The sequence below is a fragment of the Musa acuminata genome, chromosome BXJ1-11 (assembly GCF_036884655.1).
Source record: "Musa acuminata AAA Group cultivar baxijiao chromosome BXJ1-11, Cavendish_Baxijiao_AAA, whole genome shotgun sequence".
Lineage (NCBI taxonomy): Eukaryota > Viridiplantae > Streptophyta > Magnoliopsida > Zingiberales > Musaceae > Musa > Musa acuminata.
Genome location: NC_088337.1, coordinates 2,718,376 through 2,741,743, shown reverse-complemented (window position 1 = coordinate 2,741,743; position 23,368 = coordinate 2,718,376). Strand labels below are relative to the sequence as shown.

Here is a 23,368-nt window from a genome sequence, read left to right as displayed (position 1 = left end):
AGGACACAACTGCCATGCAATGAGGAAGAGGAGGAGGGGGGGGGGGGGGGGAGGGAAGGGGAAAGAGAGAGAGAGAAGTAAGGATTGAGGACAATGAAATTGGAAAAATATAAATGTCAAAAATTAAAGAAAACGATTATATATAGCGAACAATAATCTTATCACCAAGTACTTGTATTGGGTTATTTACTGCTTGGTATGATGAGCAAATCAGCCAGTCCAACCCATATAACCCTAACCATGCAAAATCATCCAATCTAAATCTCCATCAGTTGTCAGACTGGTAAATAACAGCCCATGCTGACCAGTCCGTATAGTATTTGATGCTTTGCACAAGTCTCCAATGAAGAAGGCTAGAACAACTACAATGTAGTATCAACCGTGGTACTTTACTGCCTAGAGCATGACAAGATGAGCAGTGATGCTGATCAGGAAAAACAATATACACGTGAACCAAATCCACCAAGCTTTTGACTATTACAAAAGGCTAAGACGTGCTGTGTTATCTGGTTGAAATAATAGCACTAGAAATAAGGCTAATCTTGCAATTCTATTCTTGGCATTAACAGTATAACATCAGAAAGATAACAGAAACATGAAGCTCTGTCAAATGAAAATGGAATGGGACAAGAGGCATTGATATCATGCTTAGGATATTTAAATGAATGTCTTAGCAGGGAACAGAAGAAACCATATAGGAGCACAGCAAAAGGCCAGGTAATGCACAGAACAACATAATGTGATTCACAACCACTTCTGTCCATGCATGAACCAATCTACGATGACAAAAGACTGTAATTGCCCACTCCTAGTATCCTAATGCCGAGTAAAGCAATGTACAAAACAAGTAATGTCACATTGACATGTGAAGTGGATAACTTTGCAGTGGTCCTATTTCCATTCCAGAACAATGAAGATGAAAGTCCATCCCACTGTGCTTGGGACACGTTCAGAAGATATGACAGAGTAGGAGCTATGTGCAACAACTCCTCAGTGGACAATTAGTACATCACAATGAGATCAATTGCAAGTTTCAATAGCTGCAGTTAGTTTGTCCAGCATGACAGGTTACTAAAAAGAACAGCAACAACAAAAATATTCCAAAAGATAATTCATTGCTTCTTTTTTTTTGCACAAAAGATATCAGTATCACGAAAATCAGAAAACAATTAGCAATAAAATCTTACCAAATGCATAAAATGTGGATGGACTGTACTCGTTACGGACTATCTTATCCCCATCAGCATACCAAGCCATCTCATCTCCTTGCTTAAACTCACGGTCACTGCAATGCGCAGCCAAATTCATCTGATAAACTCATTTCGACATCCTAAAATAACAACAAAAAATAACCTCCAAGAACACCTTATTCACCACCAAAACCCACTTCAAAATGCAAGAAAAAATAAATACATCCATAAACAAAATAAATAGATCCCCGAGCCCAACCTACTCAGATCTGCGCCACACCCTCAGATCCATCCCCCTTACCTCATAGGCCGAAACCTGACGGTCACGGAGATGCTATCCCCAGATCCCCCGGAGTCCGCAGGCTCGACCACCAGCTCCTCGGCCGAGAACCCGGCCGGTGCCACCCGCGCCTTAGTGTACTCCGCGCGGCCGCGAGTCGGGGTCACGGATCTGGAAAATCCTCCATTGGAGGAGGACCCATAGAAGTGGGATGACACCGACGACGGGGAGGACCGGGGGATCAGGCGGCCGTTCGCGAAGGAGGAGGTGGACGAGGAGGAGGAGTAGGAGGTGGAGGGCGGCTTCCGGTGACCGAAGGGGGAGCTGCTCCGCCCCCTCGACGAGGAGGAGGAGTACGGACCCACCATCAATGGCGGCGATCAAGAACTATCCCCCACTCCTTCGGCCCGCTGGCACGCGCTAAAGGAGAGAAAGAGAAGAGAAGGTGGAGAGAGGGTAAGAAGTGGCGAGGAGGAAGCAAACAACGGTCGGACGATATCACATGACTAGATTCGAAACATAAAAGAGGAAGAGGCAAGCAGGGGTTCGGTCTCCCCTTTGCTGCGGAAGAGTTCAGTCGGTGGCCAGGGCACGAGTTAAAGAGGAGAAGCAAATGGGTAGGTTTCTCCCGTATGTAAACGAGGGCGTGGGTGACGTGGAAAACGTGACCCGACGTGGAGTGTCTTAATTAGATGGAACTTAAACGACATATCCACGATACCTAATTTTCTATTGGTCCATAACTCGGTCCCACTGAATTGTCCAATCACAATGGAAAGGGTTACTCGTTTACGGGCGGGAGAAAGCGACGCGACGACCGATGGAACGGGTGGGGTAAGCCGTAACCGAGCTGGAAAGGAAGGGTTGATCCTACCCAATTTTCCTTTCATTTGTAAACATGTTATTCCAGATCAAAGCCGTCCATTGATTTGGGGCTGCTGATTCAAGGTTGGCTTGGAGACTCGAACGGTCACCGTGATTGCAGGGGATCCCGACCAAGGGGAAAACTTTGAAATAAAGTGAATGAGCGGGAATAACCGCTGGTTGCAGCTTATTGATGGATGATTTGGTCCGACTCGACAAAAAAGCGTCGTTGGTGATGGGAACGGTCGTTTCTGGTGCCGCAGGCTGAACCGGGCACGGATTTCATGATGGCAACAACGACGGTGAACCTTCCATGACTCGGACCGGTTATGGTGTAGACACTCTTGGTGGACCAAAACAGCAAATCTGGGAATTGATTGAACAGGATGTTGCTGGGTTGAGTTTAATTGGGTTGCGATCGGTTTAATTTGGTTGAGTCAGATTGATGATATTAGCATAAACTAAGATTATATTTCATGTGATTAGAACGATGTGATCGTTTTGATGATCATCAATGCTGTAATAGATGTATGATCTTTTGAACATGAATCGAAAAAGATGCGGATGCACAGCATGCGCCTCACGTGACAGGGACGCTCATACCAATGTCCATCTACTGTGCTGCGGACCTTTGATGGCAACGGAATCATACCTTGTTGTCGATGAGAAGATGTACCTTGTTGTTGTGCCTTGTATCAAATGGATCGTCTCATCTACGGACACTGCTTTGGTTATTGCGGCGTTAACTAGGAGTCATCATGGCGTCCCATTGGATGCCTTCTCTCGTCTCCCCTTCTAACGAGCACTGCAGGCGTAGTAACTCCGAGGAGCAAAAGTTCCATTGGAGTTGACAGTTAGCACCTCTCTCTCTCTCTCTCTCTCTCTCTCTCTCTCTCTCTCTCATTGATCGGTTGGAACCGCACTAATTATTTTGGCTTGGTTAGTCTAAGCAGCAATCATTGGGTAATAAACAAGTAATAAATGTCCGGGTCTTGGTGATTGATGGAATCATTATGAGAATTATGCCAATATGAATGGTGTCTCCTTTGAATTGTTTGGTCTACACATAAAATAATAGTTCTTAGAGTATATAAAATAAAAAATAATATTCATTTCATATCACTAATTGATATGATATATTTCAACACCATCCATATGGCAGCGGTAAGTGACCATGACAGTGCCAACAAAGGAGCTCCAGGTTGGTACAATGCGACACTTCAAACTCGAACAGGACGATCACTTGCTCTCGTACTATTCGACGTCGTATAAGTTGACATCGTATACTGCTGAGTCATTCCGAAAATCTCGGAACAACGCTACACAATGCAGGTCTGTATAAGTCGGTCAATGCTCATCCGCGAGGTACAAGTCAACCACCCGATGAGTCGACAACTATTAATGAATCATGTACGATCGACCTTGTATAAAAGTCAACCACCTAACCAATGTCAGGGAGAGGATTTCAAGTATTCAACTCCCTCTTACTTCACTCAATACTAACTTAAACTTCGGAGGAGTCGAGTTGAAATATATTTCTTCCGACTTTAGCCTATGTGCAGGAGCTTAGTGATGAAGAAGCAAGCAACCTGCCAAGGGAGAAGGTGAGCCCGGGAGACGAACCTCAAACCAAATTTAATCGAACACTCACTTCTACCATCTGAGCATTCATATGGGCAACCTTGAGCATCTTAGATTGGACCAAGCCGTACTGACACTTCGGCCATGGCATAAAGGTTTCTCAATATTTTAGTACTAAAAGAAGAGCCCTCCTTCAGTCATTGCTTGGTTCAATCATTATCCAAGTAGTTGCTTGACCAAACATGGGCCCGAGTAGTGTTGCTTGGCCAAGCCAGTGCCCGAGCTACGTTGCTTGACTAGGCCATTCCACAGTGCTTGAGCGACGTTGCTCAACCAGTCATGTATAGTCAGTCGTTGCTCGGTTCAATCATTATCCGAGCAGTTACTCAACCAAACACGAGCTTAAGTAGTATTGCTCGACCAACCCAGTGCCCGAGCTACGTTGCTAAGCTAGGCTAGTCCCCAGTGCTCGAACAGCGTTGCTCGGCCAGTCCTGTATAATCTTAGTTCAATCATTGTCCGAGCAGCTACTCGACCAAACATAGGCTTGAGTAGTGTTGCTCAGCCAAGCCAATGCCCGAGCTACGTTGCTCGGCTAGGCTAGTCCCTAGTGCCTGAGCAGTTTTGCTCAATCAATCATATGCAATTAAATCATTGCCTGGTTTAATCATTGTTTAAGCAAATGCTCGACCAAACTAGTCCCCAATGCCCAAGAAGTGTTGCTCAACTAGTCATATATGGTCACTCGTTGCTTGGTCCAATCACTATCCAAGTAGTTGCTCGGTCAAACATGGGCCCAAGTAATGCGGCAGGTGCCCGAGCAATCCCCTTCAGCCACCTGAGTGTTCGTACAGTATCGTTCGACCAATCTTATATTCGAGTTATGTTGATCAACCAACCCAATCCCCGAGTGATGTTCCGCAACCTATTCAACCCCGAGTGGAAGCCGCCGACTAACCAACAACCGAACCACTAATCCCAGCATGACGGTCAACCTAGCCAACAAGCGGTACTAAGCCATGCCCCGAGCCCCTCCTAGAGGATCTTGGTGCATGCCCCTAAGGGGGGAGGGGGAGGGAGAATGATATGACATATTTCAGTACCATTCACGTGACAGTTGTTGACGACCATGACAATGCCAACAAAGGAGTTCCAGGTTAGCACGACGTGATACTTCAGACTCGAACATGGCGACCACTTGCCCTTGTACTGTTGGGTACTGCATACCGTAGAGCAGTTTCAGAAAGCTCGGAACGGTGCCACACGACGCGGGTTCGTATAAGTCGGTTGGTGCTCATCCGCAAGGTACAAGCCCGCCGCCCAAGGAGTTGACAACCATTAAAGAATCATGTACGATTGACTCTCATTCATAAGTATAAAAGTCACCCCTTTGACCAACGTCATGGAGAGGATTTTTAGTATTCAACTTCTTCTTACTTCTCTCAATATTAACTGAAACTTTGGAGGGATCGAGTGGAGAAATCCTATTCCGATTTCGGCTTATGTGCAGGAGCTTGATGACGAAGAAGCAGGCAACCTACCAAGAGAGAAGGTGAGCCCAAGGAGACAAGGCTCAAATCCAACCTGACTCGACACTCACTTCTACCATTCGAGCATTCACATGGGCAATCTTATGCATTTGGGTCGAGCGGCACACTCAATAATTGCATGTACATGTATCTCTATTTTGCACTAAACCAGGGAAATGAAGGCTATAAGCCACATATGTTATGGGCCAAGTCAGGCTCGGCCCACGGACAAGCGTACGGTTGCTTCAAAGTAAGACGGACGCAGCGACACGGCAGAGGTGGTCTTCTGAGCCCCTTCACGCGCCGACGATGCATCGTGGTCGCCGTTTGGGCATCACCGGCCTTGTGGTCGCGGTGGGGCTGCTGCTCTTGGGATCCGCGACGGAGGCCGACCGCGGGAGCAACTCCGCCGCCGCCTTCGTCCAAAACGTCGTCTACTCCAACAGGATCGCCATCTTTTCTAAATCCTATTGCCCGTAACTCTCCTTTCCTTTTCTCTGGTTTCTTGGTTTAGTTTCTTCATTCTTGCATGGTGATCGATGTGGATTTATATGATCTCGATCTCGTTGGTTTGGTATCGGCAATTATATGTTGTTCTTATGATTCAGTGATGACCTATATGAATTGATGTCTTGCTTATCGAGACTTGGTCTACCAAAAAACGAGATTTTGGTCATCGTCGTCGTTTAATGTACCGGGGAGGCAATAGATGAGCTCAAGCAAAATTTCCCGTTTTCTCTTCCAATAAAAAGTTCTACTTGACCATAATATTATCTTAATTTTGTTAATAGTTCATTTAAAATTATAATAGAACATATATTGATCGCCTAAATGGCATTAAAATTATAATAGGCAAAAAATAAGGTTTAAAGGTTTTACAATATTCACTTTGAAAAAGGAATTTTGGTAGAATAGGCACTTGCAAAAGATTTTACAATAGGAACAAAAAGATTTTAAAAAGGATTTCCTCGAAGTAGGTCCTTTTGTTGGTTGCAATAGGCAATTTGGTAATCGAACAATTATGCACTGATTTAGGTTGGATAGGGTCGAAGAAATTTTTTGTCACTTCTTGAATTTGGATGTGTTTCTGTAGTAACTCTGTTCTGCTCATTCTTTCCTAAAGCTTTTCACTATGAGGAATAAACTGGATTATCAATGGTGTTATGGAGGTTAACTTTAAAAAATTGTGGATCATGATAAGTCAGATTTCATTCAACATCTCTAGTAGGAACCTATGCTTGATATAGTCATCAACTTAGGTGATATATTGAATGCTAAACTAACAGGTTATTTAACTTACCCTGAATCTTTCTGGTTGTCCTTCCATAATGCTAGCCACTGACAAACTGAGATTCCTCTCTCTCTCTCTCTCTCTCTCTCTCTCTCTCTCTCTCCCTCTCTCCCTCTCTCTCTCTTTTTGGCAAAAATCTTCAATCTGTCAAGTCATTGATCTATATTCTGTGCATGATGGCCTAGTAATCTTGTTGTTATTGTTTACAAAGAAGTGAAAATGGATAAATATGTTGGAAACACATGCATGGTTTGTTGCTCAAATGTAACTTTGGTTAATCAAGCATTTGTGCAATTTTTATGCGATGATGACAGCAATAATTCTGAAAGGAAATTATAATATCATAATTATTGATGGTATATCTGCAACAGACCCCATTGATATCAAGTCATTCTAAGCATACTTGCTCCTTACTTCCAAACAAAATCTCAAGATGTTAAAAAATAATAATATATTAGCAGTAAAATAGATTACAAGGTCCAGTAAACTCATTCACAATTGATAATTTGTAATAATAGTGCATTAAAACTGGATGCTGAGAATTTGTTTTGAAGGTTCCTTTTTATGTTGATATTCTTAGTATTTAATGGATAATAGGTAGTTTAATGAACTATTAGATTCCTCTCATGACCTTTTTGTGCGTGCGTGTGTGTGTGTGTGGGTGGGTGTTTTTTTTCGCCCGGGGGGGGAGGAAGGTATTTAAGGTTGCTGGCAAGGACTTTGGAATTTTCGAGTCTTTCAGGATGCAACTAGAGTCATTATTTGTTATGTTATTCTGGTTATCATCATTTTTCATTTGATAAAAATACAAGTATGGTTTGATACTGCATTTCTGCTGTAGGTACTCTTTACGCGCTAAGCGAGTTTTCAGTGAGCTACAGGAGAAGCCATTTGTAATAGAGCTTGATCTTCGGGGTAATGACATTGCGTTTTATTTGCATACAACTTTCAGCAGAATGGAAAAGAATTGCCTAAAAAGTTAAAATGTTCCAACTTTTAAATGGTTCTTTTTGCCATTTTTCTCGCTTGGTATCTGATTATGCAGATGATGGCCGAGAAATTCAAAATGTTCTGCTAGATTTAGTTGGCCGCTACACTGTACCTCAAGTATTTATCAATGGTCAACATGTTGGTGGCTCAGATGGTTGGCATCCCCCACTCGATAAGTTCTTTGTGTTATAAATTTGAGTCAACTTTTGGTTCATTTCCAGTGTGATTCTCACTTTTCTCCATGTCACCAGAAACTTTGGATGCACTTGCTAATGGTCAGCTTCAGAAACTTCTTGGGAAGAGTTCCATATAGTTATTACTGGTGATGCTAATAACTGTAGCAAAGGTGGAAACAACATACAAGTTCATCTTCAGATCAAAAAGCAACCTTTTCTCCTGGAATGTTTTGATGTTTATGCTCTAAGTTTAGAGTGGATGGAATTATAAAATATGCAGGAATATTGATGATCATTTTGTGACTATTGCTAATGTTACTGTCCCGGAAGCTCCTCAACAGATACTTGTCATGGCTATGTGCAATGTCTTATTGTGGTAAAACAAGATGACTTCTACAAGAATTATTCTCGAGGTTGCTTATTTGTTTCCTCTGCTCACCTTTCCTTCTCTTGCACCGGTTATTTTCGCTCTTCTAGAAGCAAGCTAGCCAAGAAGTGTTTGCATCTTAATGGCAGGTATTAACAATCTGTAATTAGAAATAAAAAGATTATGATGGTTTTTCTTAATATGATCTGAGCTTTTTCCCATTGTCTCTGATATGAGACAGGATTTTCAGTCAAATACTGAGACGTGATCATCCAAGTCTTTGGATGGTTAGTATTAGAAAATGGAATAGTTGTGATAATTTTAACGTATTGAGCAGTATATATATATATATATATATATATATATATATATATATATATATATATCACAGGTTGCATTTCTCTAATAATATTTGCTAGAAATTTTGAATTTTTGGTTTATTATATAGGGGTTGAATTGATGTTTATTATTGTGAACAGTATTACTATCACTATTGTGAGCATTCTTTATAAAAATAAAATATTTGTCCAACAAAGTGAATTATTTTTCACTTGTTTATTTCATTTCTAACAAATTATAATTCATCCATGCAATGTTTTTTCACATTTGAGCTTCTAAAGAGGTTCACAATATATGTAAAAAATTTAGTTCAGAGAAAAAAATTTCTAATAGGTGATGCACTATTATTATAAAAAAAATTCAAAAACAATATATTGCGTAGATGTATTGTTCAAAATGATCTTAAATTTTTATGAAAATTTTAAATAAGATACCTATGAATATATGTCTTCGGTTTTCTATTTTAGTCTAGAAAAAAAATTCCTAATAGGTGATGCACTATTTTTGAGAAAATAAGAAAAATTTAATGCATTGCACAAATGCATTATTAAAAATGATATTAAATTATTATTTTTTTAATAGGACACTTATGGACATATGTAACTAGTTTTCTATTTTAGAGAGCTTTTTTATATTTTTATTTTTTTTAGTATCTAAAATGTGTGTCATTTTTTATTTTCACTTTCTTTTTATATTTCTAACAAACTATAATGTAATAATATAATATTTTTTCACTTTTAAGTTTCTAAATATGTCCTCAACATATATAGAAAATTTGGTCTAGCAAAAAAAAAAAAATCAAATAAGTGATGCATTATTTTTGAGAAAAAATAAAAAACAATGCATCAAATATATGCACTATTCAAAACGATTTAAAATTTTGAAGTAAGCTTTGGATATGATACTTATAGACATATGTCATGGTTTTTAATTAAAAAAAATATTGATATTTTACTATATTTTTTAGTATTTGAACAGTGTGTCATATTTTTTTCTCCTTGTTTTTTTTTATATTTCTAAGAAATTATAGTGGAGCCCATATAATGTTTTTTCATATTTGAACTTCTAAATAGGACAACAATATATGTATAAAATTTGGTTTATGACACATTATTTTTGGAAAAAATTCAAAAATGGTGCATTTCATATATGCACAATTACCACTTTACATGATGTCCAATGTTCATGCTTCACATTATTTTTTATTTTCTTGATTAAAAATATAAAAAAGATAAAGAATAAGGAGATGGACAATAAGAACAGTAGCAAATCACGCATGCAAAGAAAAAAACAAAAGAAAAATGATAAAAGAGAAGCTTTTTACTTCATCAACATCAACACACATACTATGAAATAGTTTACTGTACATTATATCGATAAGACCCTAAAGGTCTTATCGTAAAAAAAGAAGAAGAGAATGGGGATGATCACTTCGAGGGGATCGGTCTCCTTTCTCTTTTTTCTCTTTTTTCTTTTTTATGATAAGACTTTAGGGTCTTATCATTTGGTATCAGAGTGACAATAAGACATTTGGGTCTAATCATTTGGTATTAGAGCGACGATAAGACTTTAAGCTCTTATCATTTGGTATCAGAGCGACAATAAGACCTTTAGGGTCTTATAGATCAGTAAAACCTTACTGAACTAACGATCCAAAAGTCACTGTTTTAGGCTAAAAAATAATAACTAAATAGACAAAATAGCTCACAAAATAACAACTAAAAAAAATTAAATTAAATTATCTTTTCAGAAATCTCATTCAATATTGTTCTTTAATTTTATCGAATGTCTCAGAAGAGATAAAAATTACATAAACTTTAATATACTATTATTATCATTAGTATAAATTATTAAAAAAATCATGAATTAGCAGTTAATTTACTATATACAGTGACATCAAGTTTTTAGGTTTGAGAGGATATATATATATATATATATATATATATATATATATATATATATATATATATGTAATTACAATTACAAATAAATATGAAAACCACTTGCTTATGAGGGATATATATTAAAAAAATCAATAAAAAAACACCACCGTCAGATGATGATGATGATGATGAGCCTCATGTTTAACAGCTCATTACATCATAAGGCGATAGGCGTTTACTTGGTCTGCTCGGGCTTTCCTCGCACTTCACGCTTTGCTTTCCTCCTCTTTCCCTTCTTTCCCTCCTCGGGACTCTCTCTCTCTCTCTCTCTCTCTCTCGTGTTGCTTCGTCTCCTCGATCTCATCTCTTTGAAGGCTCGTCGTCGTTTACTTTCCTCGTTGAATCTTTCTTGCACGCGGGGTTCTGGATTTTGATTCGTTCAAAGTCGTCTTCTTCTGAGGACCTATGGTTCCTGTGTACCTGAACGGAAACGCGCGATCGGCCTCTATAAAGATCGAGATGCCAGTGCTTGGTGTCGTCGGCTTCCCGATCTCTGTCTCCACGCCTTTTTTCAGGAGTTCCCTGCTGAACTGCGGGGTTGATTTTTACCCCCTTGACCATAATTTCCCCTGATATTACTACATACCTCGTGATCTAGATAGATAGAGAGAAGGTACCGCAAGTTTCTAGTGTTATGCTTGTCTCCCCATGATTGATTTGTCACTTCCTGATTTCGTGCCCCTTTTTTTATTAGTGTCATGCTCCATTCTTGGTGATTAAATCGTTCGATGTTGTCTCGTTTCGTATCTTCGTCTTTGCAGCAATCCGTGTTGTAGAACGCGGGTATAACAGTAGTTTGCCACTAACTTGTTCTTAACACTTGCCTCTTGTTGACATCCTGGTCGTGCTTAATGCTATTAGTAAAATTGCAATTGGATTATGCTGGTAATAGCTGCATTTTTTGTGAAGAGAGCAGGAGAAGTAAATGGAGGGATGAGTCACCTATCACAGGAGAGAATCGTGGATATCTATCACACTCAACACTAGGGTTTATGATGATTGACTTCCTGTTTTATGATAATTGGCATAAACTTGTGTTACGCAATAATGAAAACCAATGGGCACTGACTTGTCTGTTATACGAGTCTTTCAATCTAAATGAATGATTCATCAAAACCATCTGCACAACATGAATATGTATTGGGTTGTTTGTGTTCCTCAATTGCCTTCCACTTCTGTCATGCAAATTACAATTTGGTCAAATTTTATCGAAATGATGGAAGTAGGAAAGGAGCCTATATAGTAGAAGAAGAAAGCTTGTTATTGTGGAATTTTACCTTCTTTCTCAAATCTTGTCTATCATGCATGAAGATTGTGAAGCATATGCAGTGTCTCTAATTTTACCAAGATGTGTTCTGTACTGGTTCATTTCTTGGTTTGGTTATATGTTAGATACTAGATTAATGAATGGTTGCTATTGGACTGTGAGACTAAGGCTGAAGTCTGGACCAGTTTAGACCTGCAAGATGACCACAAGATTAGGTTTAGTTTGATGATTAGCGTGAGTGTACAAGCCCTGTTTGATAGCTTAACCAGGTTTCCCCTTCGAGCCTGTTTTATATGACAAGATCTTGCAGCAGTTGTCAAAGTCATGGGTTATCATTATTGTTGCAGTAGCTTGCATACGAATCTTAGACCCTCAAAACAAGTTTGCAGAACATTTAGTATTGAACGAAACTTAACCCTCTACAGTCTATAGTGGTGTGGCCAGTTCCTGTTTAAACAACACCGGGGAATTCCTGGCCTGTAGAGAGGTTATGTATTTACTCATCAGTCTATACCATGACTCTTTTTGTTTCATGTATGCATATTCTGCCAGTTGACTTATTGTAAAATAGTACTTTTTTACTGATTATGTTAGGAAGAAGAATTTTTGGAGGTTTCCACTTTGTATGCTTGCATTCAAGTATTATCAACTAAGCTTGACAAGTTTCTTTGTTTCTTTTACGCATCATAAATTAATGCAACTTGTGAGAAATAACAAGCCAAACCAGGTTGTGCTAAAATTGATGTAGATTAGTTCTAGGAAACTTCAAGACATATGAGTGATAATATTTATGTTGCTTTCTTCTCGACCTTTCAGCTTACTGGTCATTTGCTTAGATATCTTAGCTGTTAAAATTGTTTATTGAAAGAAAGTCAAAGAAGTATTTCTATACTTTGTGCTTTCTTTATAATTTTAACTTATTGCATTTGTTTTAAAATTAGTTTCTTTCTTTTGGCAGTTCAATAATTAAAAATATGAGCCGACCACATGATGGACTGTGCATCTTATTTCACTTTGGAAATCATTCTCGGGTTACTGGTCACAAAGGCTCATCGAAGCTTCTTGCTTTACTGAGTCATTTCGAGCGAAACCTTGCAGAAAAAATGAGAAAACTCCACGCAGAAGTAATCTCAGATGTCTTTTCTTTATCTTGGATAAAACATGCTGTTAAATCATTATCGGATGTCCACGCCGACATTAAAACATTAATAATGGAACTTCAATTCCCTGTTTCTGACTGGGATGAGAGATGGATTCAAGAATACTTTGAGAACAGTTTGAAGATGCTTGACATTTGCAATGCATTAAGTGCTGAGCTTACCCGATTAGATCAAGGCCAGCTTTTGCTTCGATATGTGCTGCGCATCCTGGATATCTCATCTAGTTTTCCTTCATCTGAACAATTGAGAAGAGCTCATGTATCTCTTGATGATTGGCTGAAGCAGGCTAACTCTTCGAGTCCTAAACTAGAAAAGTGTCATGCTATCTTGCAGATCGTTCATGACACCCTTTGTTTGCCAAAGATAAAATATTCTGCCAAAGGGAGGGTGCTAATGAGAGCCTTTTATGGAGTTGAGGTCATGACTCTATTCACTTGCAATATCATCATAACAGCACTGACAGGCTGCTCAAAGCCCTTGATGGACTTGCATATTGTTGATGAGTTCTTATGGCTCGAGGCATTCAACAATTTGCAAGCTTTCTTGAATGAGGAAATCAGAGGACAGTTGCTGAGTGGAAAAGTAATGACGCTAAAAGAAATAAAAGCACTCAAAATGAGTGCTCTGATGTTCCGTTCCTTAACTAACAGAATTGATTATGGGGAAGAACCAGCACAGCTAAGCATGGATGTTAAGAAGGATGAGTCGAACTCACCAAAGGAGTATGCTGACCCTGAAAAGAGACGAAGGCTGCAAGAATGCATGACACATTTGACCGATGGAGGAGAGGTGTTTGGCCGTGAGCTAGATTCTCTGTCAAAACAAGTAAATGACTTTTTTCACATTTTACTAACTGGACGTGATGCCTTACTTTGTAATCTTAGGGCATCCGGTATATCCAAAGAGCAGTAGCATTGAAGAGGTGAGGCTGCGAGGTGGTTGACTGCTCTTATGAATTTTATTGTGATGCTTGTGTTTTCCAGCTCCTGAAAATTTCACTGGATAATATTATGTACATGGATAAGCTTCAAAGTCTATTTCTCAGCTGTGTATGTATCCGAAATTGTATTATAGAAAGTTATAAAGCTGCAATCTGTTGTATGCATATCTGCCAGAACCTTCAAGATGTTGTCTCCAAATGTGTGATTTTTTGAAAATATTTGATGCTATAAGTGCAACAGAATCACAAATGTATTTGTGTTTGCTTACTCAGATGATCTATCATACCAATATCTTAGTTGTCTTTCTTGATCTTTAACTTAACTGATTAGATGGTATCGATCATCTTCATACCAGTGACATCACCAAACCTATCTATGCATCCATCATTCTTCATGCCTTTCTGGCATTAAATCATGGTCAAGCAGAACTGTGTTACTGATAATTGAGGGCTGATGATCCATGAGATCCTTGCTGAAATTTGATCATTGATGGAACTGCTTGTGGCATGGACATCTGTTTTTTCTTTTCCAGTTTGAACTTAAAAGTTCAAGGTTCCTAATGTTGGATGTCTTATTTGTTTGATACATGTGTTGTAACTGAGTTTCTTGCTTAATCAAATAGTATTGGCAAAAGATTGCCTTCAAACTCAATCTTGAGTAATGTTTTTTGACATACTAAGACAGCAGTTAGTGAAGAAGCCTGCAGTTTGCTTGAATCATTTTTTAGTAGGATATCATGAATATGTTGTGATAGAATGTAGGTTATTAAGATTATTCCTGAGACCTCTTGGTTGTTTTTAGTTAACCACCTACTGATGAAACTGAATGCATTTGCAGATGCTCATGAAGGCAGCCTTGTATGATTTGTTGGTCAGGACACAGGTATGGTAATTCATATAAATCTCACTTGATGTTAATCATTTTTTGCTTCCTTGTTCCTCGTATCGTCGTTGTGCTGGAATCGTTTTCAGATAATAAGGTCTAGATGACATCTAGCTGACTTATGAGTACCGTTTATGGGTTATATCTTAGGAATTTTGGTCCTTATGACATTAATTTTCTGTCATTGGCTGCTTCATCCTAAATGCGGAACTACGGTAAACAGTAACATTTAACGCAGCAGATTCTCCTAATGATTTCTACCTAAATGTTTTACCATCCGTCTAATTCTTGTTTCCTTGGTATTATTCTGCCCATTACCTTCTTTATTATACTTCATTTTCTGACAAGCAAATGCTTACTTTCTTGCATCATATCATTGTTTTAGTTACAATGATTGCGTTAAGCTATGAATGATTGACTATACATCTCTCTTGATGTCGTTTCTCTTTTTCCTTCTTGGTTCCAGTCAAACCATATGAAGCTTGCCTTGGTTGTTCCTGTGAAGCCTGTTGGGTTTGCATTGATCTCATGCCTCTTCATCGAGGAACCGATGCATGAATCAGGAGCCTCTCATGCAGTACAACGTCAAGACTTCTCATGAAAGGTATATGTCAACCTTATGAAGCTATCGACTTGTTTGGCTTGGGTGACATTCTTCATTTCAGTCAAAGTCTAGATGGAGCCCTCGAGCATTACATGGTCTAAAAACCATTATTTTCACGAGGACTAATAATGGATCTTATCCCCTGTTCTCCAGAAGAGCTTCTGCTGTTCTTTGGTCAGAGATGGTGGGTTTCACATTGTGGAAATGTGGCTTAGAATATGACTTGAAAGATTCTGTAGGCCCTACAAACACTAGTTAGTCTGGCCATTTCTGTTGGTTGTCTGGTTTGTGCTATGCAATCCGGATTAATTGTTTGTACGGTGGATGAGTTCAGTTCAGATTGGATTTTAGGTGATATATAAAGAGTTTAAGATAGCATTGTCAAAATAACTAAGAACTTGTTCGATCAATCATATAAGTATGATAGACATGTTTGTGATTTGTGAAATGAAATTATTTAAACATTAAAAAAATAAAAATACATTATTTTTAAAATGACAATAAGAAATTTGGAACATTTTAAGCACATATGTATGCCGTTAGAAAATCTTGGATGGATATTGAATATAGATATATTTACTATGTTTTACATCCCCATTGACATCCTCCTTCAATGATCAAGTTAAATTATGTGGTTTGTGTTATCGTTCGAATAAATCGAAACAATAGATGAAAATTATATTTTAAGTATGTATTGACGTAAGTATTTGTTTGGTAAAATTATATTTTAAAAATTATCAAAAAAAATTATATTTCACATGACAAATTTATCATTCTAATATTTTTAATATTTATTCAAAAATAAATGCATATTTTTTATTTAAATTAATAAGTAAATAAATAAAAATTTTCATATGACCCAAATATATAATGAATAACAATATAATCATGCAAATAAATATAAAGTAATAATATTTAAAAATAAAATAAATAAATTTTTACTGGATAGAAAATATAAATCATGTTGGTTTCTCACTAAATCATTTTGATAGTTTTATAATTTTAAATATTATCATAAGATATTTTAAAATTTTAAAAATTTGTGTTAAATGTTGATGATATCATAAGGTAGAATTAATATTTGAGCATTTGAATGCATCATTTAGGTGAAATGTGATTGAAACAAATTGAGCTATCTTGAATGCACCATTTAAGGTCCCAAGTAGTGTTCTTCGACCTGCTGAGCTGAGTTATCTTGGATTACGGATTTCGTCGATTATATCTGTGTTGCATTATAGTAAGTGTTGGTGTAAACAACTTTAAGCCGTTGCCTCGGGGTCGACATGGCTTGGTTCGGACCCGGATGATTGGGGATCTTCCCGGGGCGACCCTTGAGACCGTTGAGGTGGCCGATTACGATGGTCCGATCGAGACGGGGTCGCTGCTTCCTCCGGGAGGGAACTCCTCGCTTGAGCGTTTAGTGGGAGGCCTCCGTCTTCGCACCTGCACATAGGTCGGGTCGGGAGAGCTCGGCCCGACCCCTCTGACGATCAAGTTAGTGAATAGTCGCAGGGGTTTTTTTATCTATGGTGTTCTCCTCCATCTTTTTCTCGGAACGCGAGAGTTTTTATAGTGAGGGTTACCATTGCCTGATGCGCCTGCCCGTAGGGAGCAGAATCGTACTTCTGGTAGCATCTGACATCGATGTTGGCGTGACGTGAGGAATCGAGCCTGAGCAGAATATTAATGTGTCTTGGTCGACGTTCCGATCTGCGTTAACCGGGTGTTGACAAGTCAACAAAGACGTGAGGCTGGGTAGCTAATGTCACCAAGTCTTATCGCCATTATTAAAGTGCCAACCTTTAACGTTCCATTACGTCGATTAGATCCCACGTTCACATTCCTCTCGCCTTTCTTCCCTCGTTAATCATGGAAGCTTCGAATGCGAAGCTTTCCTCGAGATGATGGTCTGAACGTGAAGCATGACGGGTTCTGCTTCCACTTCCATAAAAGACAAGCCCGTGGACGTCAACCGTGACGACTCACCCCACCGGAGGAGAGTTCCATTCGACCCGTAAACTCCTCCGCAAGAAACCTCCCGTATATACATGCGTCACCTCCTCTCAATCACCCACACCACAAGAATTCAAGCTATTAGCCGTGAGAACACAACATTAATCATGGAGACTACTTGGGTCCTCCTCTCCCTCTCCCTTTCCCTATGCGTCGCCCTCGCCTTCCTCCTCAAGCCAAACAAATGCAAGCGGCGCCTCCCGCCTGGCCCCCCCGCCGTCCCCCTCCTCGGCAACCTGCTGTGGCTCAACCACTCGCTCACCGACATTGAGGTCGTCCTTCGCGACCTCCGCCCCCGATACGGCCCCATCGTCACCCTCCGCATCGCCTCCCGCACCTCCATCTTCGTGTCGGACCCTCACCTCGCCCACAAGGCCCTTGTCGAGCACGGCGCCGCCTTCGCCGACCGGCCCACCCCGCTCCCGGCATCCCGGTTCCTCAGCAACGACCGGCACAACATCACAACCGCCTCCTACGGCCCCGTCTGGCGCCTCCTCCGCCGCAACCTCGTCTCCGAGACGCTCCACCCCTCCCGCATGAAGCTGTTCGCGGGTGCGCGCGCGTGGGTCCTCGGCGTGCTGACCTCCAAGCTCCGAGCTGAGGCTGACCGCGAGGCAACCGGCGTCGTGGTCATGGAGACCTTCCAGTTCTCCATGTTTTGCTTGCTCGTCCTGATGTGTTTCGGCGAGAAGCTGGACGAGGAAGCGGTCACGGCGATTGAGGTGGCCACTCGTGACCTTCTCCTCTTTAGCCGTCAGCTCAACGCCTTCGCTTTCCTGCCGCGGATAGGCAAGTACTTATTGCGCCGCAAGTGGAACACCGTCCTCGAGCTGCGACAGAGGCAAAAGGATAGGTTTCTCCCATTGATACGCGCTCGCAGAGAGCATAAGATGACGAAGCAAGACGGCAACGAGAGGTTCGTCCACTCCTACGTGGACTCGCTCCTGGATGTCGAGATCGCGGAGGAAGGAGGGAGGAAGCTCACCGACGACGAGCTGGTCGACTTGTGCTCGGAGTTCATGAACGCGGGCACGGACACGACCTCGACCGCACTGCAATGGATCATGGCGGAGCTGGTGAGGCACCCGGAGGTGCAAGAGAGGCTGTGGCAGGAGGTCGTGGCCGTCGCGGGGAGCGAATCCGAGGAGGTCAGGGAGGATGATCTCCACAGGATGCCGTATCTGAAGGCGGTGGTGATGGAGGGGCTCCGGCGGCACCCGCCGGCGCACTTCGTGCTGCCGCACGCGGTGTCGGAGGACGTGACGCTCGCGGGGTACGACATACCGAAGGGCGCGACGGTGAACTTCATGGTGGCGGAGATGGGATGGGATGAGGGGGTGTGGGAGGAGCCACTGGAGTTCAAGCCGGATCGGTTCTTGGAGGGCGGCCCCGGGCATGGGGTGGACGTGACGGGGATCAGGGAGATCAAGTTGATGCCGTTCGGGGTGGGGAGGAGGGTCTGCGCGGGGCTGGGGCTGGCGATGCTGCACCTCGAGTACTTCGTGGCCAACTTGGTGAAGGTGTTCGAGTGGAAAGCGGTGGCGGGGGAAGACGTGGATTTGAGCGAGAAGACGGAGTTCACCGTGGTCATGAAGCATCCACTGCGCGCTCGGTTGCTTCCTAGGAAGAAGAACAACTACTGATCGCCACTGCGTTGCCATTCCCACTGCATATTGTGGGGGCTTTCTCTTGCTGTTGTCAGTCGCTTCGTGTTGGACGTCAATGCTGTTTTTGAATTTTCTTTTTCAAAATAAAAAAATAAATTTATTGCCACATCAGCCTAATACAAGTAGTTCTTAATTATGAGGGCTGACAAAACAGAAGAGCTATGATAAAATAGCATTATTCTAATTAACAATGGTCCTATTGGATCTAACAAAACTTATCAATCAATTAGCTATCTTATTGCCCTCGTGATAAATGTGCTTAATAGTAAAATACTCCAAAGAGTGAGTTATATATAAAATGCTACTAATGATGTTTGAGATGCTTCATTTTCACCGGAGGTTCATTCATAAGTAGACCCACAAAGACTTAAGAATCAACTTCTATAATGAATCGTTTAATTTCCTTATGCTTAGTTGCTTTTAAGTTATTCTAAAATTATAGCAGCTTCATAACATAGAATGTTTCTATTCTTTAGAAATCAATATCTAAAATATAAAAATTATAGGTGCAATTACATATTATCTCTATAGTTAACTATGATTAGTATCCGGATCCTTATACTAAAAAAAGTAATATTAGATTTCTACACTTACGAAATTAAAATATTTAATCCTAATTTTTTTATATCATTAACTTTGTCGATGAAAAGATCATTCTTGTTATCATGTGCAAAAATAACACAAATGAAAGGTGTTGCAGTAAAGAACCGGGGAGCCGTGGCCTCGGGGTCGACGCGGCTCGGTTCGGGTCCGGACGACGGGATCTCTCCGGGGCGTCCCTCGAGCCCGCGGGGTCGGTCCGGTGCGGCGGTCCGATTCGGGACGGGGTCGCCGTTTCCTCCGGGCAGGGACTCCTTGTCCGCGCATCCGGCGGGGACCCTCGGCTTCGCACCTGCACAAAGGTCGGGTCGGGAAGCTCGACCCGACTCCTTCGACGATCAAGTTAGAGGATGTGGAGAGGGTTTAAGAAGAAGAAGTGTTTTGTGTCCCTCCCCCCTCTCGTGATGAACGAGAGGGTATTTATAGATAAGCTTACTATTGTTTGATGTGCTCGCCTGTAGGAGGCAAGCTGGTAGCGTCTGACATGGGCGTTTGCGTGGCGTGAAGAACCGAGCTTGAGTAGGCGTTAATGCGCCTCGGCCGGTGTTCCGGTTCGTTTGACCGGATGCAGTTGCGTCGATCGAGGCGTGAGGTGTCGGCTGACATCATCCGAGTCTTATCATAATTACTATCCTCATCATATTCCCCCCCCCCCGGGAAAGAAGCTATGCGTCGGTCGTTGTAACGGGAGTCCGAGGCATGGCTTTAGCTTTCAGACGGGCTGGCCGCGAGGGCGCGGTCTGGGGGAGCATGGAGCCGAGGAGCACGACGCAGGCGGGCAGGCTGCGCAGGTGTGGTCTCGGGGCATGGAGTCGAGGAGCACGACGTAGGCGGGCTAGCCGCACAGGTGTGGTCTCAGGCATCATGCGGTCGAGGAGCACGACGCAGGCGGGCAGGCCGCGCAGGTGTGGTCTCGGGGAGCATGGTGTCGAGGAGCACGACGCAGGCGGGCTGGCCGCGCAAGCGTGGTCTCGGGCAGCAGGCCGCCCTAAGGGGGGCTCAGTAGTCTACGGCCGAAGGAAGTGGCTCGGGCTGAGGGACACAACTCAGGCGGGCAGGCCATGCTGAGGTGGACTCGGGCAGGGACACTGCTCAAGCCGAGGGACACGGCTCAGGCGGGCAAGCCGCGCTGAGGTAGACTCAGGTAGTCTATGTCCGAGGGACGTGACTCAGGCTGCGCTGAGGTGGACTCGGCAAGAACACTGCTCAAGCCGAGGGACACGGCTCAGGCGGGCAAGCCGCGCTGAGGTAGACTCAGGTAGTCTACGGCCGAGTCGTGTAGAGTCAGAAGGGTTTAAGCCGGGGCCAATCGCGAGCCGAGAGGGGGTCAGGTAGATACTGAACCTTCGCTCAGAAGAGACTGAGGCAGGGCTTAGATTTCTTTTCATGAGGACTACATCGGGTAGCCACCGCAGGTGCTTGGCCTCTCTTATGGAGCCCGTCCCTTCTCCTCACGGCCGCCCAGGCCTCGGCTGCGATGTACCGGTTAGCCCGCTGGAGCATCTTTAGCACCATAGTGGGAGGTCGCTCCGCGAGGGACCAGAGGAATCTGGAAGGTCGCAGGCCTATCACAAACGCTTGCACTAATAGAGAGGGGTGAGTGTCCGACAAGCCCCGGACTTGCGTGGCAAAGCGATCCACAAAATGCGAGAGGGGCTCATCCTCCATTTGTTCGAGTCCGAGGAGCAGTGCCGCGGAGGGCTTTGGCCGTGCACAGGCTACGAAGTGTAGCTCGAAGTCATGGGCGAGCTGGCCGAAGGAAGCAATCGTTCCGGTCTCCAAGCCGCCAAACCACGCGTGGGCCGGCCCTCTTAGAGTGGTAGGAAACACTCTGCACATCAGGGCATCAGAGGTTCCGTATAGCGCCATTTGGGCGCGAAAAGCAGCTACATGGTCCGCTGGGTCAGTGGAGCCATGGTAAGCGTCTAGAGAGGGAAGCTGGAAGTCCGGGGGGACTGTCAGGTCCCGTATCTCGGGCGTGAAGGGAGACCCTTGGTGTGCGTCCTCCCCGAGCTCTCCCTTGGACCTGCGAACCTCTTTCTGCACCTCGTCGAGTTGCTGGCTGACGAAGCACAACTGGGCCCGCAGGGAGTCCGAAGAGAATACCTCGGGTTCCGGGGCGATCGCTCGGGTTTGTCATCACTGGATCCCCGAGTGGGGCCGGTCGGACCCGAGGCGAAGTGGGGGGCTCCGGTAGTGTCAAGTGGGCCCGAACGGGCGCCTTGCGTAGTGGTTCGATCGCGGGTGGGTGCGCCGGATGCGAAATGAGCGGGATAATGGTTTGCACCATTTCCATCAGAGCTCGCACTTGACGAGCGAGGTCTTGAAAGGCCTCAGGTGATACGGGCGTTGAGTTGGCTGGGGCGTCGTCGGGCGGCGACAAGTCCAGGTCGTTGAATATTTGCCAGTATCGTTCGGAGGTCGTGGCGAGGTATTCGTCACGATGATCTCCGTGCGGGGGATGTTCCCCGGAGGCTTCGGTCGGGTGTGACCTCTCAATCGTGGGCTCATCTGAGCCGCTGGGGTGATCACCCGACATTCCGGGCCCTTCCTCTAGCGCCAAAATGTTGCAGTAAACAACCTGGGAGCTGTGGCCTCGGGGCCGACGCGGCTCGGTTCGGGTCCGGACGACGGGGATCTCTCCGGGGCGTCCCTCGAGCCCACGGGGTCGGTCCGGTGCGACGGTCCGATTCGGGACGGGGTCGTCGTTTCCTCCGGGCAGGGACTCCTCGTTCGCGCGTCCGGCGGGGACCCTCGGCTTTGCACCTGCATAAAGGTCGGGTCGGGAAGCTCGACCCGACCCCTCCGACGATCAAGTTAGAGGATGTGGAGGGGGTTTAAGAAGAAGTGTTTTGTGTCCCTCCCCCCTCTCCTGATGAACGAGAGGGTATTTATAGGTAAGCTTATTGTTGTTTGATGTGCCCGCCTGTAGCAGGCAGGTTGGTAGCGTCTGACATGGGCGTTAGCGTGGCGTGAAGAGCCGAGCCTAAGTAGGCGTTAATGCGCCTTGGTTGGTGTTCCGATTCGTTTGATCGGGTGCAGTTGCGCCGATCAAGGCGTGAGGTGTCGGCTGACATCAACCGAGTCTTATCGTAATTACTATCCTCATCAAAAGGGATAAAAAAAATAATTTTATTATTTTTAAAATTATTAAATATATATTCACTTTTTATTTTAATTGATTTCTCTTCTTCTACCCACTTTCTGCCACTAACCTACTACACCCGCTCGACCACCACTCGCCGTCGCCGCTCCTGCACTGCTCGATCGTCGCATCTTCTGCACCACTCAACCGTGGATCGCTTGTCGTTGTCGCACTGGACCCAACTTGCCCATCGCCTTGTCATCCTCACCCTGGAGAACGATGGTCTTATCATTGTGAGAGAAGCTTACTGCCTATGTGTCTCCACTTCATAATCGACTCGACAAGAATTTTGTGTTCCAATTATGCGCCAACACCAAGGTCAAGCGGTACAACGACTTCACCTTCGAGATTGCATTCTCTAGTCGTGACTCGTTCCTCCTCAATTAGAGCCTACAGCTATCCCCTTGCAATAGTCGCCTCTCCTTGTCCTCCCGCGACTCTTAGCTCGCCATCTTCCACCCGAAAGTCAACGAGATCTCCCTCTCATCATCAATACCACTATCAACTAGACTACTATTTCTTTGCTTTCCATATCAATA

General features: G+C 43.3%; 4 protein-coding genes across 7 annotated transcripts in view; 3 read left to right on the top strand and 1 right to left on the bottom strand.

The window, feature by feature from the left end:
- The window catches only part of LOC135596864 (kinesin-like protein KIN-7K, chloroplastic), a 29,180-nt gene extending 27,128 nt beyond the window's left edge, over positions 1-2,052 (bottom strand). For 2 of the 3 annotated variants that reach the window (XM_065089088.1, XM_065089086.1), the window contains exons 1-2: positions 1,492-2,052; positions 1,188-1,285 (exon numbers count right to left, since the gene is read on the bottom strand). In XM_065089088.1, coding sequence (XP_064945160.1) covers positions 1,188-1,285; positions 1,492-1,838 — 445 coding nt within the window. In that variant the 5' untranslated portion in view covers positions 1,839-2,052. The remainder of the gene's footprint in view (positions 1-1,187; positions 1,286-1,491) is intronic. The other variant, XM_065089089.1, reaches the window with a different exon arrangement.
- A 3,621-nt stretch (positions 2,053-5,673) lies between these two features.
- On the top strand, positions 5,674-8,322 carry LOC135596863 (monothiol glutaredoxin-S6-like). The gene is made up of 4 exons (XM_065089085.1): positions 5,674-5,920; positions 7,577-7,650; positions 7,781-7,879; positions 7,977-8,322. The coding sequence occupies exons 1-4, from the start codon at positions 5,754-5,756 to the stop codon at positions 8,036-8,038; spliced, it is 402 nt and encodes a 133-aa protein (XP_064945157.1). The 5' UTR covers positions 5,674-5,753; the 3' UTR covers positions 8,039-8,322.
- A 2,407-nt stretch (positions 8,323-10,729) lies between these two features.
- Positions 10,730-15,801, top strand: LOC135596862 (UPF0496 protein 4-like). Of its 2 annotated transcripts, XR_010481057.1 has the most exons (4): positions 10,730-11,163; positions 12,776-13,899; positions 14,756-14,800; positions 15,267-15,801. XR_010481057.1 is itself a non-coding variant. In XM_065089084.1 (2 exons), the coding sequence occupies exon 2, from the start codon at positions 12,792-12,794 to the stop codon at positions 13,887-13,889; it is 1,098 nt and encodes a 365-aa protein (XP_064945156.1). In that variant the 5' UTR covers positions 10,730-11,163; positions 12,776-12,791; the 3' UTR covers positions 13,890-14,082. The 2 variants fall into 2 exon arrangements, 1 of the variants encoding a protein (XP_064945156.1); XM_065089084.1 differs by lacking the exons at positions 14,756-14,800; positions 15,267-15,801 and having other exon boundaries at positions 12,776-14,082.
- Positions 15,802-17,461: 1,660 nt separating this feature from the next.
- Positions 17,462-19,190, top strand: LOC103970318 (cytochrome P450 89A2). Its single transcript, XM_009384050.3, has one exon. It carries the CDS (start codon positions 17,525-17,527, stop codon positions 19,058-19,060), a length of 1,536 nt encoding a protein of 511 aa, XP_009382325.3. The 5' UTR covers positions 17,462-17,524; the 3' UTR covers positions 19,061-19,190.
- Positions 19,191-23,368: the final 4,178 nt, after the last annotated feature.

Excerpts from the sequence above, each read along its gene's own strand:
- LOC103970318 (XM_009384050.3), top strand. The coding sequence starts at position 17,525 with ATGGAGACTACTTGGGTCCTCCTCTCCCTCTCCCTTTCCCTATGCGTC.
- LOC135596863 (XM_065089085.1), top strand. The coding sequence starts at position 5,754 with ATGCATCGTGGTCGCCGTTTGGGCATCACCGGCCTTGTGGTCGCGGTG. Across the intron at positions 7,651-7,780 it reads AATAGAGCTTGATCTTCGGG|ATGATGGCCGAGAAATTCAA; the intron begins GTAATGACATTG and ends CTGATTATGCAG. Across the intron at positions 7,880-7,976 it reads ACATGTTGGTGGCTCAGATG|AAACTTTGGATGCACTTGCT; the intron begins GTTGGCATCCCC and ends CCATGTCACCAG.
- LOC135596862 (XM_065089084.1), top strand. The coding sequence starts at position 12,792 with ATGAGCCGACCACATGATGGACTGTGCATCTTATTTCACTTTGGAAAT.